This window comes from Mus caroli, chromosome 8 (assembly GCF_900094665.2).
Source record: "Mus caroli chromosome 8, CAROLI_EIJ_v1.1, whole genome shotgun sequence".
In the NCBI taxonomy this organism is placed as follows: Eukaryota; Metazoa; Chordata; class Mammalia; order Rodentia; family Muridae; genus Mus; species Mus caroli.
In genome coordinates, this window is record NC_034577.1 from 22,967,518 (window position 1) to 22,986,406 (window position 18,889).

General features: G+C 39.0%; 1 protein-coding gene across 9 annotated transcripts in view; it reads right to left on the bottom strand.

The window, feature by feature from the left end:
- Positions 1-12,526: 12,526 nt before the first annotated feature.
- The window catches only part of Unc5d (unc-5 netrin receptor D), a 541,037-nt gene continuing 534,674 nt past the window's right edge, over positions 12,527-18,889 (bottom strand). For 5 of the 9 annotated variants that reach the window (XM_029480897.1, XM_029480896.1, XM_029480895.1 and 2 more), the window contains one exon: positions 17,987-18,830. In XM_029480897.1, the coding sequence (XP_029336757.1) occupies positions 18,626-18,830 (205 nt within the window). In that variant the 3' untranslated portion in view covers positions 17,987-18,625. Of the gene's footprint in view, positions 18,831-18,889 lie in introns of all 9 variants that reach the window. The other 4 variants (XM_021169826.1, XM_021169827.1, XM_021169823.1 and 1 more) reach the window with 2 other exon arrangements.

Here is an 18,889-nt window from a genome sequence, read left to right on the forward strand (position 1 = left end):
CAGGTTCTCTTTAGAATTTACAAAATTGGCTCTAGTTCTAGCTAGCATTGGGACCAGACAGAACAAGTCTAATCCTTCTTCCATGTGACAGATTTTCAAATATTTGAAGACAAATATCTAGTCCCCATGAGTCTAATTATATTGAAAATTGAAAAAAAAAAAAAGAACAGTCTAGAAAGAGAAAGAAGGGAATTGGTAGCTGTCAGTGATGGATGAAGCCTCACATATTGAGACAAGTAGGGAAAGAGGCATATAAGTACCTCAGAACTCCTTTTCCTATTGGTTCCTACAAAATGAAAAGCTGTCTCCAGAACTTTCCTTTGAGGAGATTTTGTAAGTGCGGCTGAAATTTTCTATTACTGCCTTTTAGGGACCAGCATTGATGGTATTAACATAAGTGCTACCAAACGGACTGGGAAATAATCTTTAAGCATATCTTATAAAGAGAGTCTTTATGGTAATCTATTGTACTTTAAGCCCAAAATGGATAATAATGGAAGAGGATGCTCTGGTTTTACAAGGCAATAACGTGGTGACTGAGCAGTCAAGCTTTATTGAGAGGCAGACCACGAAGTTTATCCCAGGGAAGCTGTCACTGACAATGGCGAAGGTTACTACCAGCCATGCTAACAAGTGTAAGTCTGTGTCCTGCTTCCTTGAGTTTGCAAAAGATTGTGATTTCCCTCATGGTGTTCAGATTCCCAACCAAAACTCTTTATTTTTATGTTGGCATCAGTTCAAATTGAGTCCAGGACTTCACACAGGCTAAAAATATATGTTCTACTACTGATGTGTACTGTCAAACCCCTCAAACAATTTTCTAAACTGCCCAGTGGCCAAGCACACTAGTGAGCACCCGTATCTGTGTTCCCTGCTGCGAGGGAGCAGAGGCAGACAGATGACTCGAGTTCAGGCAATGAAACAAGCCTGGGCAGCACAGAGAGACCTAGGGTTTTTGTTTTCTTTTCTTTTTTCTTTTTCTTTTTTTTTTTTAAAGAAATAGAAAGGAAAAGAAGAAAACTGCAATAGCAATGGCATAACACCTGCTCATTGAAATAAAATCATGAAGACCTGACGCTTCTGATTAAACCATCTTCCTTCCCAATTTGCATAAACTCTGAGCCTGCCCATCTCTTCTGGTGGATGTTGTTCTGAGATCGGGATAAGTCATTCCTCGTTAAGGTCTGTAATGGGAGGCAAGGGTTGGTATTGGAGAAGTGTTGCCCCCAGGCTAGGTTTAACCTCCTTTTGCATGGCTCACAAGTGAAGGATAGCACTTCCAGTTTTCAGTGGCTGTGTGTGTGTGTGTGTGTGTGTGTGTGTGTGTGTGTGTGAAGGGTGGTGGTATAGTTTCATAGAATCATATGAAATTCAGTTTTTCATATCCAGAATAACATCTTTTTGCCACGCAACCAGGTTTGGTGGCCTGCAGGTGATCTGTGCTTATTTGCTGATCATCACAGTGAAGTTTCAGCTGAGACCCTCTAGCTCACTAAACCCAATCTGTTTTCCTTCTCATCTTTTCTAAAACACTGCATTCAACCCTAGACTGGCAGATGACAATTCATTGAGTGGTAAGAACCAAGAATCTTAGTCTCAAAGGAAAGAAGAGGAAGTCTGGTGTAAGTACAGGCAGGAAACACGTTTAAAAAGAAAGAAGAGGGTAGGGAAAGAATGAAGAAAGAAAAAGATCTAAAAAGAAGTTTCATCCTACATGCCTGGATAGATATATTTCAATGGAGACAATGGATCAAAGTTTCCAAAAGCCTTTAAGGTTTGCTAAAAGCTCATGCCAATTTTGGTAATTTCTGTGGAAACTATGTTCCCCTATAAAGGAAAAAATGTCTTCCTATACTTTTTACTGAATTGCTTTTAGTTCTACTGCAGGGAACAAGACAGGGCTGGTCTCATTTGTCTTCCATGTGACAGACTTTCAAATATTTGAAGACAAATATCAAGTCCTCCTGAGTCTAATTACACTGAAAGTGGAAAAAAAAATAGGAAGGAATAGAAAATAGGGGAATTGGTACTTGTCGGTGATGGATGAAGCCTCCCATGCTGGAACTGGAACAGATTTCCTCGTACTTCCACAGGCTAAACACTGTGCCACAGCTCTGTGAAGCAATCCCCTGTCCCATCAGGATTGACATGGATTGATGTAGAGACAAGGATGAATGCTGTAAGAGAGACCATGTGACTTCTACCTTCACTGTTGTAGCTTTTGCCAAGAAGTCATGGATACTGAGAGCAAAAGAGGGAAGGGAAAAACACTTGGGGAAATATAAATGAGAAACACTACAGAAGTGACTTGGAGAGTTGAGAGATGATGCCAAATATGAGGATTCCCAGCAGATTCCCAAGGTACATTGCGTATTGTCAAGAAAAAGCAATAGAAACTTTGAATGTGTACAATAGTGACAAGTAAAGTTCTGGTGAAGTAACAGATGTGTCTCCTTGACCTTTTGGGAACTATCTGATTCCATGGTCTGTCTGTGCTGCTTTGATGGACCTCTCTTGAGTTGGTTACACTGTTGTGCAGTAGGGATAGAGGTTAAACTACATAAACATAGAAGAAAGAATAATCTCAGGCTACAGCAATGCAAGTTTTCTTTTTTCTAGATGTAATTGATTTCCACTCTTAGAAGAAACAGACCCAAATATTACATTTGTGTGACTCTATGAACTATTTCCAGGTAGATGAGTATTAATACTACATAGTATTAACTAATGTCATGTCTATCCTACCACATTTTATCCTGTAGAATGTGAAGGTGTTTTTGTCTCTATTCAGAAAGTTATTGTAGAGTTCTCAAGTTCATATAGCTATGTGAATGTGTTTGCACACACAAGATATCTGTTCTCCAGATCATTCTCTGAATTAATTTTACATTTCATCAGCATCTACTAAAATAAATAAAAGTATTGACATTCTGTCCTATTGTGTATTTGCATGTAAGTTACATCCTTAAATCTTTGAATTTTTTTGTTGTTGTAGTTTTGTTTTAATAATGCCAATGGGATTAGGGAGATGAATCAGCAGACAAAAGCTGCAGAAGTTTGAGAAATGAAACTTAAGCTTAGTTTTGTTTTGTTTTGTTTTGTTTTGTTTTTTGACATCCCAAGCTTAATTCCAGGACCCTGAGAGAAAAAGCCAGACAAAGGGACACACATTTGCAACCCCAGTACTTCCTTTGCAGTGGAGCTAGTAGAGGTAGGAGAATCAGCTGGAGCTCGCAGGTCAGTTAGCCAGGGGATACTTAGAAAAGGCAGAAACAAGTGACCCAGTCTCAACAAGGTAGAAGGTGAGAATTGGCTCCCAAAGGTTGACATTTGTCCTCCACATGAACACACACCATGGTACAAGAATGCCATTCACTCATACATCCCTCACTACGAAATTATTAGATGCAAGAATATGTTTCTTTTCAAAGCCATCTCTTTCAGCATTTACTTCCTCTGGTTATGATAGAAAATCAGCTGAAGAAGAAGATCTCATTTCTGGACCAAATGCCACACCTTATCTTACCAAGAGCTCAGCTAGCGAACCTATTTTTATGACCTGCCTGATAGAAACCCCCCAATTTCGATTTTGGAATTGGAAAGGTGTTCGGCAGCTCTACTTATATTATGGATGAAAACCATCAAGGCAATGTTTTGTTCTAGTTTACTTTGATTTGACTTTTTGATGTGGGCTTTTGGTACGAAGCCTGGGCTATCATCAAGTTTGTAATATTCCTGTTTTGGCCTCATAAGTGTGTGTTTATTGGTACATACTACCATGCCTGCCTTTTTATTTTAGAAAATAAATAATATTCCCTAAGAATGTATGTTCTATCTGTTGCTGCCAACTTCTTTGTAATTGTAGACTTGGTTTTGCATTTCTCTATTCTAGCTCTATTATGTAACCCTATTATTTTCTATACCTCAGGGCCTTAAAGAAAGATTTCAGACATGACATAGATGTTTAAGTGTATGAATAAGTGGATAAACGTAAAGAATTTTTACTCAGCAACTTTGTTGATTAAAGTATTCTGTTTTATATTGTGTCCTTTGCCTCTCCTGAAGCCAATCACCAGATGATGTCCCTAATTCCTAGTCACCCTTGCCTCCTGGATGAGAACCCTCATTGGAGTCTGGGCATGTGCCCATCTCCTATCCATGTCAACTAAAAAACAAACAAACAAACAAACAAAACCTTTCCTATGGTGCCCCAAATCATCAGCAAAATGTCTTGTGTCCTCAATTGTATTGCTCAGTGTTTCTGAACCTGGCTCTTTCTTAACATCTCCCTCTCTTAGTTACAATGCCCTCTCCTATGCTATTTTTTACTGCTGGAGGTAAGCTAGGAGTTCTTCCTTCTTTCCTACTCATTTGCTACTTCCAGACTGCCTATCCTTTTTCCACCCTAATACTTTCCATTCCTGATGCTTCTATTTTGAGAGACTGTCCCCACTACCTGCTCTGGTTGCATCCACCTGCATTCTCCTTGATCACAGAGAGTGTCTGCTCCCCTGTCTTTCTAATCAGTATATTACTGTTTCATCTTACCGTGTGTGAATGTGTTCCTGTGATTGTAGATATAGGAGAGGAACCTTGGGTGTTGTTCCCTCAGGAGTTGTCACCTCATTTGTGAGACACGATTTATCCCATGCAGGCTAGACTAGCTGGTCACTGAGCTTCAGCTAGCCATCAGTCTCCCACTCTCCAACTATTCATGCAACCGTGCTGAACTTCTTAATTGTGCATTCTGGGGGATCAGATATATTACCAGTCCTGAATTTCTCCTTTAGGTTTTAGAAATTCCAGTGTATACACAGAACAGTCTTCTACTTCTTCAACTTTGATTCTGCTGTGATTTGGTTTTCACTCTACAGGCAACTTCCCCTAACCACTGTATACACCAGTGGCTCTAACCTGCAGGCAGTTTTGTTCTTTAAAGGATATTTGGGAGTGTCTAGAGGTGTTTTCAATTACTATAGCTAGTAGATGCTGCTGACATGTAAGAGCCAGGAATGCTATTGAAGATCCTACAGCATTCAGGATAGTTCCCCTCAACTATATGTCAATAGGCTAAGGGGTTCTGAAAGCCCCTCAGTATATCACAAATAGTCCCTACACAGTTTTGGTATCAGATATCTTAATTTCTAAGTACCACCCCCCCCCCTCAAAGAAATGAAATGAAACACAACAAATATGTATTCTTCATATAAACCCCTTGAAAGCACGGGTTATACTTGGCTTCCTTTCCTTGACCCATTTTATTCTTTAAAATATACTTAGACTTAAAATATACTAAAATTTAAATATACTTTCAACTCTAGTACTTCCTTCCTATCAGTATTAAACTGATCCTTCATAATTCTAAGAAATGTCTTTATAGCTGAACTTGAGGTACATCATTAACGCTCACAGAGATGGACATTGTCACATTATCTGGCAGGGCTCATCCTGAACTTATTTGTCACCCATCTTCCATGGGCTTGGCTTCCACAATCTAGATAGTCTTCTTACCCTAGTGGATAGTCTTTCCTGGTTTCTTCAGATTTCTTCTGATCAGATGAAGGTTATAAATTTTACATGCCCCAGGGATTGATACCAGTGCAGAATCATGCTTTTAATGCCATCTATTTTTCTATGTGCCTCATGCTTACATACAAAGCTATAAATTCCAGTTTTCTGATTCAATGTCTAATAGCTAGAACTGGCAAAACAAAACAACAACAGCAACAACACAAAATAAAACAACAAAGCCCAAGCTCTTCAATTTTACCTTTCTATAAGTATCCATTTGCCAAATTCTACAACAACAATAATATTGTCATCTCTGTGTATTAGGTTGCTTATACCAAAGCCTCGAAGTCATCATTAGGTTTATTCTCTGTTTCACAACATCTATCTATCCATTTCATCAGAAAGTTCCACTAACCGTAACCTTCAGGACACATTGACGACTCCCATCTGATCTCTGCCACGGTAATTACCAACAGTCAGCCTCCCCTGGGGATTTATACAGTAGTACCTCACACATATCGCCCTTCCTTCACTTAGCCACCCTACACCATGCTAAGGTCATTTCCACACCAGCCGTGTCTACTTGCAGCACACAGCTTAAGTCCCAAGTATATGCAAGCACACATGGTCTGTCCGCCTGTTCTTGTCCAAGCCTATCTTCTATTCTCAGTCTATCTTCTCACTCCATCTGCATTAATTTCACTACTATTCCTTGGGTTTGTCCATCGTAGAATGGCCACCTCATGGCCTTGGAGAGACTCTTTCCTCTGCTCTATGTCATCTTCTTACAATCTCTTTCTTATCTTGCATAGAGATTTGAAGAGTTTTGACCCCCATAGCCTCATGTGTTTGAATGTTTGACCCATGGGATGTGGCACTATTAGAAAGTGTGGTATGTTTGCAGTAGGTATGGCCTTTTGTCATGGAGTAGGTGGGCTTTGAAGTCTCCTAGTGCTCAAGCTCCACCCAGTGTAGTCTTTCAGACCCTCTCCCCAGATGCCTGCAGAAGACAGTCTCCTCCTGGTTGCCTTTGGTTCAAGATGTAGAACTCTCGGCTCCATCAGCATCATGTCTGCTTGCACACTGCCATAATCCCACCAGGATGATAATTGACTGAACCTCTGAAGCTGTAAGCCAGCCTCAATTAAATGTTGTCCTTTAAAGAGTTGCCTCTGTTATGGTATCTCTTCACAGCAATGAAACCCTAAGATATCTTTTTTATCTACTTAGTCAAAAGCTACCTAGTTAGATCTTGCCTGATATTCCTGTCTTAACATATCATCGGTGCTACACCCTGGAAGCCCTATTCTTCCTCTCAGCCTATTTCTCTTTTCTGGTATTTCTCTTATTCTTTATTTTCTCCTTTTACAGAAACATGAAATACCTGTGAGGCAGGGATGTTCAGTAAACTGCTGTATTCCCATGGCCTACTACAGTGTACCCTTTCATATTTATTGTGTACATAATAAATATTATTTTAAAATAAGCTCACAGGCTGAGCAAAGAAGTAAGAAAACAGAAGGTACAATTAAATGGTGAAATGAGTTTCCTTGTTTGCCTAGATTTTAAAGGACATTAGGAGGAAATAACTGCAGAGGGCCATTAGAGCTGAAAATATACACAAAAGCTTGCATACTTTGCATTGGCGGTAAATAGATGGCTCACTTGGTGTTTTTGTATCCTTTTACTTATAAACTTGCCAAGGACATACACACATTGATAATCTTGACTAAAGTGTTTGGAATTTTAGGTTATTGATGTTAGGAGAAGAAATGGTCCTCTGGTCCCGCATATTTTAGCAAAATCATTTAACTCTGGGATAGAAGGAGTGAAGGGGCATGTGGCCATCACTTGGAAGTTTGAGTGGGAATTTCTCACCAGCTGGTAAAAATAACTAAATTCTGACTTATTTATGCATCAATAGTCAATGTGATATTTCCATTTTACTATAAATGAAAATTGCCCTTACTAGAAACAAAAATGCTCTTTCTAACTCAATTCTTGTTCAGGGATATTGATGATGCTGATTTTGAAGATGGGGAAGCCATGTCTCAGAGTATAAATTATTTCTCTGAGACCGAAGACCAGAGCAGAGTATCTCATTTTCCTGGGTTATAGCCTCCCCACCCCCAGCCTGGAACCTGTTGGTTCAGGGGTGGAGTTTCCTGCTCATTCGTTCTGCCACGCCTACTGCTGGACCGTGCCGCTTTGCCACTTGGAGCCACACATGTGCCCACCCTGTTACTTGATCCCGAGATTGTTTGGTGGAAATCGGGTTCCCTCCCCCTTCTTTTATAACTGAGTGTCTGAACAAGTAAAATTGAGCTTTGATCAGAATGCCTGTCTTAGCTGCATTTCTTTCTCTCGCCGCCTAGCCCCTCTTCTCTTCCAGGTTTCCAAAATGCCTTTCCAGGCTAGAACCCAGGTTGTGATCTGCTGGCCGGACACAACACTGGGTGGCATTGTATTTATGGCTGGATTTCTACCATTCTCGGGAAGGAAGGGACACACTGGGTTTGGCTCCAAGCTTATTGAGAGCAGGATCATTTGACAAGTTATTTAATTGTTTCTAAAGATGCCTCCAGCCTTTTGGTTTTAAAGTAGTCATTGTGAGGTTTAGCAAAGTATTGATAACCCCTTGTCAGTTCTAAGGATAAATTCTAATGAGTCATAGGGAAATGCAATCAAACATTCACAGGCAAGAAGCAAAATGCTAACCCTGTTGGTATTGACTTAAATGTTCAGATGTATGAAGTTCAGTGATTTGCAAGAAAATGGGTAACTAGATAAGGAAACAAAATACTGAAAGGAATCTGGATTATCTTCAATTAAATAATTCAGAGTGAAAGATGTAGTTTCTCTTTTGTATCTCTTTAGCAAACACTGAAATCTCTGAATTGAATTTTGAGCTGTTACTTAATGTGCTAAGAAGCTGATAAATATTCAAAAAAGGTTAGTAGCCTTTGCTGAGTGATTGCATGGTATATTAACATAACTTCATTTTTCTTAGTTTCCCTATTTGTAAACTAGTTCTAGTAATGATGGTGGCTTCATGTGATCACAAGAGGGTTAAAGTAATAAATCCATGGGAAAGGCCAAGCATGTGGAAGGCACTTACACAACCACTGATTGTACTCTGAGAGGAAGACTCATCCTGAAAAGACCTCTGTAAATTAGCTTTTCCCAACATAGCAAAGCACAGAATCACCTCCTGTTAACAAAACCATGAAGTCTGGGACATGCTAATCTAAGAAACATCATAGGCTATACTAATTAAAAGCACAAACATCATGGTAGTCTCTTATGAATGAAATTCTCATTAATACGTTTATGAATGATGTTTTTTGGGGGTGCTTTTCCATCTTTGTTTTGTCTGACAAATTCTGACAGATAAATGAAAACCATGATACAAATTCTCCAACACTTCCTGTAACTTTTATACTAGTTGTGATTTGATTTTGTAACCTTTCATATCAAGGAGTGGATTCTATTTTCCTAAATGTGTATGTGTGTGTGTGTGTGTGTGTGTGTGTGTGCTGATTTTGTGAGGCCACTGAGAAATACCTGAGTTTCAAAAGACTTGGTGAGCTTGGCTCAGATTATGAAGCTCCAAAATGTATTAATAATAATAATAATAATAATAATAATAATAAATGGTGGCTATTTCCAGCCACAAATAATGAAATTTGTTATACAATGTTATACACAAAGCATTAATAATAAATAGTATCTAAATCTTAGTTCAGTGGTAACTTATGTCATTTCTGTAACCTTTGTACATGTAACATACAGTGTTTCTCTTCCTCAATATTCTGTGCTTACCAATTTTGTGGTATATGCTATTTGATGCTATGTAATCTCTTGACTTGAGAGTCAGTGAGTCAATGGACTTTGAGTCACAATCACTCAGTATCCTTCAAGGGCATCATTTGTGGATGCCCTGATTATAATGGAAAAGTCTGGCAGATGATGTGCTCAGCCAGATCTTCATCATCCAGTTTATGCACACATCCAATTTTTGGGACCTTTGGTTATCTGAAAACCAGGAAGCATTCAGCTTCTTGTCAGAGCACTGATTGCATGCCAGAATCCTATATTTTAAATGTTGTTTTAATGATATATATGATTTAAATATGTATTTGTCTCACTAGTGGCCTCTCTAAAGCCATTCAATGGTCACATAATGTTTTTCCACAGTCAGAACTAGATGAGGACAGCTGGCTAGATTCCCATGTGTATTTTCCCAGGTACATGTGTGTAAGTGGGTATGTGCAAATGTGTGTGTGTGTGTGTGTAGGCCAGAGGACCTTGGGTGTGGTTCCTCAGTCATCAGCTGGGATAATTACTATTACACCTTTTTTTGGGCGGGTCCTGGAAACTGCACTCAGGTTCTCATGCTTGCAAGGCCAACCAAACCATTAACACAGTCCTCATTGTCAGCACCGATCATTTTCTTTGTGCTCATTGAACTCAACAGAATTATCCCTTCTTAAAAGTAAAGAATTTCTTGGCAAATGCCATGGATCCAGAGAATAGCAGACTCAATGGCCAAGGTCACACATCCAGAGAATGGCAGGCTCAATTACCATCCAAACCAGTCTGGTGTTAGACTCTTTCCAAGAACTATTCTTCAAAGTGTTTCTCATGTAAGATGGAGATGAACTTTATTTATTTTTGGAAGTCGCATGTAGGACTAGGGGTTTTACCCATTTCTTTTTGTTCACTTATCAAACTGTGAAGAATGAAAAATTCTATAATAACTCTCCTCTAAACGAAACAGAAACATTACATACGATGCCTATTATCAAATGCTACATGCTGAAAGTACTAAGGATATTTTTTTGAGTGAATGAGTAAGCTTCCATCATAATCAAATCTTCACCATATTGGCTGTACAGGAAAAGCCCACACTAACAGCCCATTCAGGAAGGGAACCGCTCCACATACACATGTGTACACACACACACACACACACACACACACACACACACACACACATTGCTTTGACACAAACTCCAAGTTGGCTCTGAAGTAGTGGGCAATCGTCATGCTTCAGTTTTCCAAGAGCTAAGATTAGAAGTATGTGCGTACACACCTGCCTGCTGCCTGGAAATTTGTATGCAAATGTTGTAATTAATTTTTAATTAATTATAACTTTAACCTTATCTGGATTCATCTTATCTGGATCTCCATGCTACTTGTACCAGTCCTCTAGTTAAAATTTGTTTTGGCCAACTCATATTAGATTCATTTGTTTTAACTATGCAGAAAAAAAAAAGTCTGAAAATTTGGCTTGGTTTTACCCTTTTAGCACTAATTTCCCCACTTTAAAAAGTTAGGTGAAACCACCTCCTCTTTTTTTTTTTTCCTGTAGCTTAGACGCTTTAAATCAGCTTCCAATCTCTATCCAAGTCTCACAATAGTCAGAGAGAACCTTTGGAGCAACTTACAGACATAGTGTGAAAAACCTACCCTATGCCCACCCACCAGTTCCATCAGATGGTGGAGGAGGGAGAATTACATGGTCCAAAATGTTTAGGCATATGTTTCCATTGCCAAGATTTCACTGCACACACCACGGTAACCTGTGCATCAGGTTGTGTGGAAGAGAATGGTGCCTCTTTGTATTTTCCAGCGTCACAAATGAAACTAGTATGACAACCAAACCTATTATACTCCCATGAAAACAATATTTTTGTTATTTTTTACTGGCATGTGTGTGTGTGTGTGTGTGTGTGTGAATAGCTTTGGGGAAACTACTGGTTTAATTTTTGTTTTATCGTCACAAATTACTTTAAATAAGTTAGAAAATATTTTTGAGTAGACCATATTATTTCAGCTTAGTTCAACCCTCTTAATTTTCATTATTAAGTGCCTTGGTAATTTTCATATTTTAAATACCATTAAAAGAAAATCAATCAGTCAAATGTGGTTGGAATGCCTAACATTATACATATTTTCCTGTTATCTTTTCATAAATATTCTATGTAATGCCTGTTTTTCTATGGCAAGGCAGAGACTATCTTTTTCAAGGTTTTTTTTTTTTAATTACGTGTATATATCCACAGTTGTCTGTATATAACCTGTATGTGGGTACCCTTGGAGGGCAGAACAGTGAGTTACACATCCCCTAGAGCTGGAGTTATAGGCGGTTGTGATTTAATTGTCATGGATGTTGAAAACAGAACTTAGGTCCTCTGGAACATCCTCAAGTACGCATAATCATAGAGACATCTTTCCAGCCTACAGAGCGTGTTCTCTGCTATATAAAAGTAACATATTTGAGGGGACTGAAAAAGGATTTTTAATTATGGTAAGGGTGCGATTTCCTTGGAATGTCTAAACCTATATTCTTAAAAAAGACTATGATTCCCATGGAGTACCTGTGGTGGTTTGAATATAAATGGCCTCCATAGACTCAAATGTATAAACGCTTGGACCATAGGGATTGTTAGGAGGTATGGCCTTAGTAGTTTGTTGGAGGAAGTATGTCACTGGGCTGGGGGTCGAGGGGAGCAGACTTTGATGTCTTATAAGCTCAAGTCTCACCAGTATGTTAATCTCTGTTGCCTGTGGATCAAGATGTAGAACTCTCAACTCCTTCTGTAGCACTATGTCTTCCTGTTTGCCACCATAATTCCCACCACGATGATAATGGACTAAACCTCTGAAACTGTAAGCTAACTTCAATGAAATCTTTTCCTTTATAAGAGTTGCTGTGGTCATGGTGTCTTTTCTCAGCAAGAAAACCCTAAGCTGTATCCCTAAGAAAGGGGTGTGTATACATAGACATATGTGTGCAAGTATGTATTTAGGTGGCCTGGAATTCCTCGAAAAAAAAAGTATTTGTTTTTAACATCCCACAGTGTTTTACTGACACCAAAGAAAGAAGTGAGTTTCATTACATTTAAAGAATTTGAAAGCTGTCCTCAGGAGAATAGCCTAAGGCCTGCCAGAATATGATAGAACAGAGTCCTCACTGAGATTTCAAATTCCCACTCATGGATCATATCCTAAAATGTCAAGAAAAGACTCTTTATTCATAAATAACTGGTAAGCAGTAATTTATGCCTGTACATTTATCTCGAAAAGTCAATAACCATCCATTTTGGTTTTTTTGCAAACTCTACATAAAACATCCAAACGGGCCATTTTGTTCAGTACAATATAACATAGCTGTTTGGCATTACCAAATATATATGTATATATATTTATAGATATGTACATGTGCTGAAAAAAGAAGCCGGTGCATCCTTGCTAAGGAGTCCATCCAAGAATTTACTGTACAACATTCAGAATTTACACTGATAATACAAGGCACAAAAAGTGTGGTATGAAGCCAAGGCCATGCTTCGCTTAGACCCTCTCCTGTGGCTTGCTCACTCCTTCAGCTTCATGTCCGAGTTAGTGTTCAGCTCTGCTTAAAATGTTATTTCATATTTTTTTTTGGCTTTGAACACATCAAATGAACATTGAGAGTGGTATGGGTTTTGAAAAAACTAAATGAATCATTTGAAAGAACACCCCCATGTACCTTCCCAAAATAAACAGAACAAAATGAAATAGGTCTGAAACTCTCCTTTATAGGAGGAGGGAAATATATCACCCATATTTCCAAGTTTGGGCTAGGGAAAATGAGTCAGCATTTCTCTACCTGTCCATGCTGACAATGCTTCTAGGTCATGATTTATTGGAGTGTGTGTACCAATCAGACCTGGTTACGAAGAACAGAAATTTTGTTCTTCATGTGGTGTAGAGAAGGAGACAGCCTTTTTCCTAATACTGGAATTTTGACACTTGGGTATTTCCCTGTTATTGAGAAGTTTTCTATGGGAGCAGAAAGCATCTAGGAGAGGCCCTTGTGGGGGGGCTTTTGTTCTCAGCGTTTCTCCCAGGAAGCCCTGGTGGGTGTATCCTGGTGATTCTCCATCTTCCCACTCCCCATGCTTGGCAACAAAGGAACATTAGAATTACTGTCTCCACATTTGTGCAGAATGCTTGTGTTTTGGGAAACACAATGCTTGTGTTTTGTGTTGTGGCATGACATTTGGCTTATTCCCTTTAAATATCATGCATTCATCAGAACTCTAGTTGGTTCATTACTGACTAGAAATGTATCCGATTTTAAGGTTATTGTACAACTTTCCCAATTCTGGAATTTCGGTCTGAATCATTTCTTTTCTTTTCTTTCTTCTTCTTCTTTTTTTTTTTTTTTAAATGAGTCAGATAAATTTGAAACAAAGGGGCATATTCATTATACCCGTGCCTTTAGTGAAAGTATTTGACACATATTTCTATTCCCAAAACGAAAGTCATTAGCAGGTTCTCTGATATATAATAGAATTAAATGGTGGAACTTTGTGGAAAAAAGATATAACTCCTGCTGACGTTAATACTGGTAAGGGGCAGGGAGAATTTCAGCTTAGGCCTATCGAGGATGCTTCCTGAATTTTTTTTTTTTTAAATCTTTGGGTTCAGATACATGGTAAGTTCGAAGACATGAAGTTGCAATGTTACTGTCTTAGGCCCACTTTGTGAGGACACCCCACATCCATGATCTTCACAGCAAAAGGAAAAAATAAAAGCAATGAGAAGCTGCTTCAAAAACCACAATTATTCTATGCGCGATAAACTTCCTACTTCTGATCACAGTACTACACACTAGTGACTAATAGCCAGGCCTGGCGCCATCCCCTTTGATTCTCAGGAAGAAAAAAAAAATTACAGCAGACAAATTGCCATTTCAGTTTTGTTGGTGACCCTGTAATGGGGATGTGAGGAGTCCACAGTAGACACTGGCTCTCCTAGAGTTGCTTCTGGAAAAGACACCACATGCTGTCAATACAGCCAAACAGCTTTGTCACCGCAGCTAGTGAAAGAGTTTGGAAAAGAAACACAAAATATGCAACACGTCTAAGATTAGTAACAGTTTCACTCTTGTGACATTTGACAAAATACAGTTTTGCTTGTTGTAGTTCAGGAAAACTCTATGCGGACAAAAACAGTGGCAACTATTGAAACGGTGGCCATTCAAGTCTTGGCCAAAAGCATCAATGTTCAAATACAGCGCTATGACAATGAACACCAAAGGGCTAATAAAATGTGGTCACCATCGGTAAGCCCACGCTTTTGTTCTCGCAGGTGCTATGACTGTCACCTGTAGTCCAGGCTTTGGGAGTTACTAAGTGTTCAGGTTCTGCAATGCTTCATGAGCAATAGAATGAAAATGGGCCGCGCAGTAGGCCAGAGAGGCACGCTTTTCAGCTCCTTCCTCATTTCTGCTGGAATAAAGACCTCAGAGAGTGTTGCCTTAGCATGCCTGATAGCTCTATCATTCAACACATTTACAGAGGCCAGGCAGACCAAGAAACTGAAAGTATCTGAAAGGAAAAAACTAAAACAGAAACATATCCAAAGATGTTGTTAACATTCTGAAAGTCACAGGTAAATTCGGTCAAAATGTATAAAGCCATTCACGCCATTTTAATTTTCTAGCTCTGCTTCTCATGTTTGATATTTAGAGGGTTTTTTGTTTGTTTGTTTGTTTTGTTTGTTTGTTTTGTTTTGTCCAGGAAACAAAATCACTGTAATAAATCCAGATATTTACTCCAAAGAGAACCCTGTGTGATTGGACTTAATAGTCCTTCTCATAGCCAAATGAAAGAAGAGAAAGAAGAAAAAAAAATACCAGGACCAGAGCAGTTGGAGATAAAAATAAGAGAAAAGTTCCTCTCTTTAAAGGAAGCTATATCAATTCCCTTCATCCCTTACAAAAAGGCCAATAAAATTTTGTGGAAGTACATCTGAGTTTTATGAGTCCGCCCGCACTGGTGAACGAAGGTAGCATTTAAAACCACAGAACAAGTTCCCTTTTGGATTAAAGAATGTAAATGTAAACTACTAAGACTGTGTATGTGGAGTGGTAGAGACCGTAAATTAACGTAATGATGCTGTAGTCTAGCAAGCCTGTGGATATCACCATTTTGGTGGCAAAAATTTAAACTCATATTTAAAGTATAGATTTAATGTCTCCAAGCACTGAGAAATTTGGCATTGAGTAGGATTATTTTTGTAAAATTTTATGTATTTAAGTATTTAAGGACACTTTTAATTTTTGTTTTATCTTGCAGCAGGACAGTGACACTTCCGAATTTAGCGCCCAGAGTAATGTGGAAACCTCTTCCAAGATGGCCATTTGAGCTGTGACAGGTGAAAGTCATGCAAAAGCTTGAGGTCACAGTGAGTCAATGCATGTTCAAGTGTGAGCTAAGACTTGAGACCTGCAGACCCTCCCTGGACACTCACAATCCCTTGGTCTGTAAATCTCACAGACCAGGGTTCTGTTTGAAATTTCATTGTAAAATATTATACCACAACCCTGGCCTTCAAAGACCACAGAATGTGACATATTTATTTTAAAATCCTGTGTAGCATCCTAGCAGAAATAAGATAGATATAAAGAAGGAAACATAAAAAGTCAATGTGAACCTCACTGAACCATGGTCTGGGATGTGAGGTGACTCCTGTTGACGCCTCCTTTATTACCTCATGTGATATTATGATCAAGTGCACTTATAAACACAAGCCAAAAAAAAAAAAATCAAACAAACTGAACACAAAACCTGAATCTAATGGGGACAACTGCAGACACATGGGATCAACCTTTATGCTGTTCCTGCTACCTCACCTTAAAATAACCTACACAGATGCCAGGACAATTACAATGTTTTATCTGTTTATAATATTATAAAAAAGCTGTTAAAAATCTACAAAGAACGTGTGTAGGTTCACACAACATATAAACAATTATAAGGCCAATTGGAAGGGAAAGAAGAGAAGTGGACAGGGTAGGAAATTTAAAACAAAAATCTTCCAAATAGATGTAAATATAGGATCTCTCTAGAGTGTGTTGCAAATGGTTTGTTACCTAACAAGTGATGCTGATTCTGCCTGCGCCCGACCCTACTGTTCATCATCTATCTGGTTTGTAGCTCGTCAACTATTTACATCTCTTCTCCCAAAAACTCTATCAGTGATGCCAAGAAGTTCTATATGCCTTTTCTCTTTCTTCTTCACAAGGATGAATAAATAAGTTGAGACTACTAAGGAAAAATGGTGTTCTCCTGATCCAGACATGGCATTCTGACTAAGTCTGTCAGTTCGAAGATGAATCATTTGTTCAATAGAGTAAGCCTTTCATTCCTGAGCAAAGCAACCCGGGTTCTTTTGATTTGCACACAGCAAAGCCTTTTATGTGATATGGAGGACCTGATATATCACATGCTCGTTAGATAAAATAGCTAACACATTCAAGAGTTCTTCAATGTCTGTTCCACGGGGTTATAACTTCAACCTGTCTTTAGGTATTTCCACTTGGGAAGAGATTGCAAATATTTGTTTTCACACAAAGGACCTATAAAAACAATAGCATGTCATGTCCTCATTCCCAAGGATTCTCTTTTGTCCTATTTCTGACCATGCTTTTTCAAACGTAATCATCCTAAAAAAAAAAAAAAAGCTAACTAGCTGCCTGGAAGTTAATGTAGGTGGTTGGCTTGGGTTGTCCTCCTTGTGGGCAGTTACTGAAAACTTCCTCCGGAAGAAGAGTATATTTGTTCATCTTCAGTCTCTCAGGGTATTGGTCAAAATGATGTATTCAAATATAAAAGTGTCATAAAGTATAAGATGAAGCTTGTGAATAATCTACAGATTTCAATTCTCTAAAATACTATTGGAGTGTGTGTGTGTGTGTGTATGTGTGTGTGTGTGTGTGTGTGTGTGTGTAACTTAAAATGAAAGCTATGAGTTAATACTATTAAGGAGAAAGTACACATGGTGTGGCTAGGCAGTCAGAGCACAGAAGTCTCTCTGAATGATGCGTATGGTTCCTAGGAAAGTGTGGTAGGGTTCTCTTCCTTGGAGGCATTTATTCACTCACTCACTCACTCACTCACTCACTCACTCACTCACTCACTCACTCACTCAGGTGTTACTCAGAAAGGCTATCAGGTAAGTTTCCGAGAGACGATGGCAGGAGGTCCTAAAGCCCTATTGAAACATACTATGACAGCATAGTACAAAAGTTTAGAAGATTTCCAGAATCTGGATCAAAAAACACAGCAAAACACATTTCTTATGTGAAAAATGTTGGAGAACTTGGGTTATTTACCCATCTCCTAAAATCAGCGCTTACTCAAAGCCTGGGACATCTGTAGTCTATATATTTTCCTGGACCTGGTATAGCCTCTCTTATCAACACTCCATGGAAAAAGTCATATTATAACAGCACTCTGACATTAGAGTGGCTTGCTTGGCTGGGAACAGAGATTGTTTGTCCTGCTCTGTTGAGTTAAAGGAAGTATGTTTCAGTATTGAAATGAATAATTATGTTCTCTACTGTCTCCATACTGCAATCTTTCAGGATAGGAGAGAAATGAGTTTTGTCTCGGGGGTGGGTGGGTGGGGGATGAAGGTGAGGTACCAAGAACTAGTTTGATGTCTATCTCCCTTCTTGATCTTGTCTCTGTTAAATGACTCATATAATAAGTGCTGGTGTTATGTACTCAGATTCTAAATTCTAAATGCCCTCCCTGACATTGATGACATCATACTAATAAGTTGGCAATCTGCTTTCACTTCTGATAGCTAGTCTTATTATGATTTCCAACCTCTGGGATGCCAGTTGGTTGGAATCTGAAAATCTGGTCTCAGGATCATCTGGCCCGTGGGGCAAGTCATTAAAAACCTGTTTCCAAGCATGCACTTAAATCTCTCCCTTCCCGGCTTTATTGTTGTGTGTCTGGTTTTCAAAACTACTTGTATCTACAGATACCTTCACTTTTTATCCTTTGCAGTCCAAATTTGAGGAGCATATCCAATGTCTACCCATGTGTGGATTCAGAGGAAATAGCGGGATTCTCTTTTCCCCCCACCGTTAACATGTTTTTACCTACATCAAATTCCTCTTCTTCATTCAGGATTTCTCACTGACTCTCAATAAAGGCTGAGTTCCCCTCTAAATTCCCCCAGGGCAGAAATCTGCCCTGTCTTCCCCACTTGAAGCCACTGCTCTGAAGCAGGCCATCACTAGTGCTGCCTCCGGAGAAGTAACAGACTAGAGTCCATTTTGCCTGCTGTAGTTGAAGTCAGCATCATCAATCTGTGCCTCTGTGATGTTGGATAGTTTTGTGTGTGTCCTCCCAATCTCCTCAAGGGCACAGGCGAGTGAGTCGAGATCCCCATCCTGTTGATGGCGAGCTTCCCAGAGGTTCAAAATGACAGCGGAAGGGCTGCTTTGGGTAGCGAAATATGATAAATTCCTAGGGGAAACAAAAAAAAGGAGAAATAAATAGGCATGATAAGACAAATGATCTCTGTA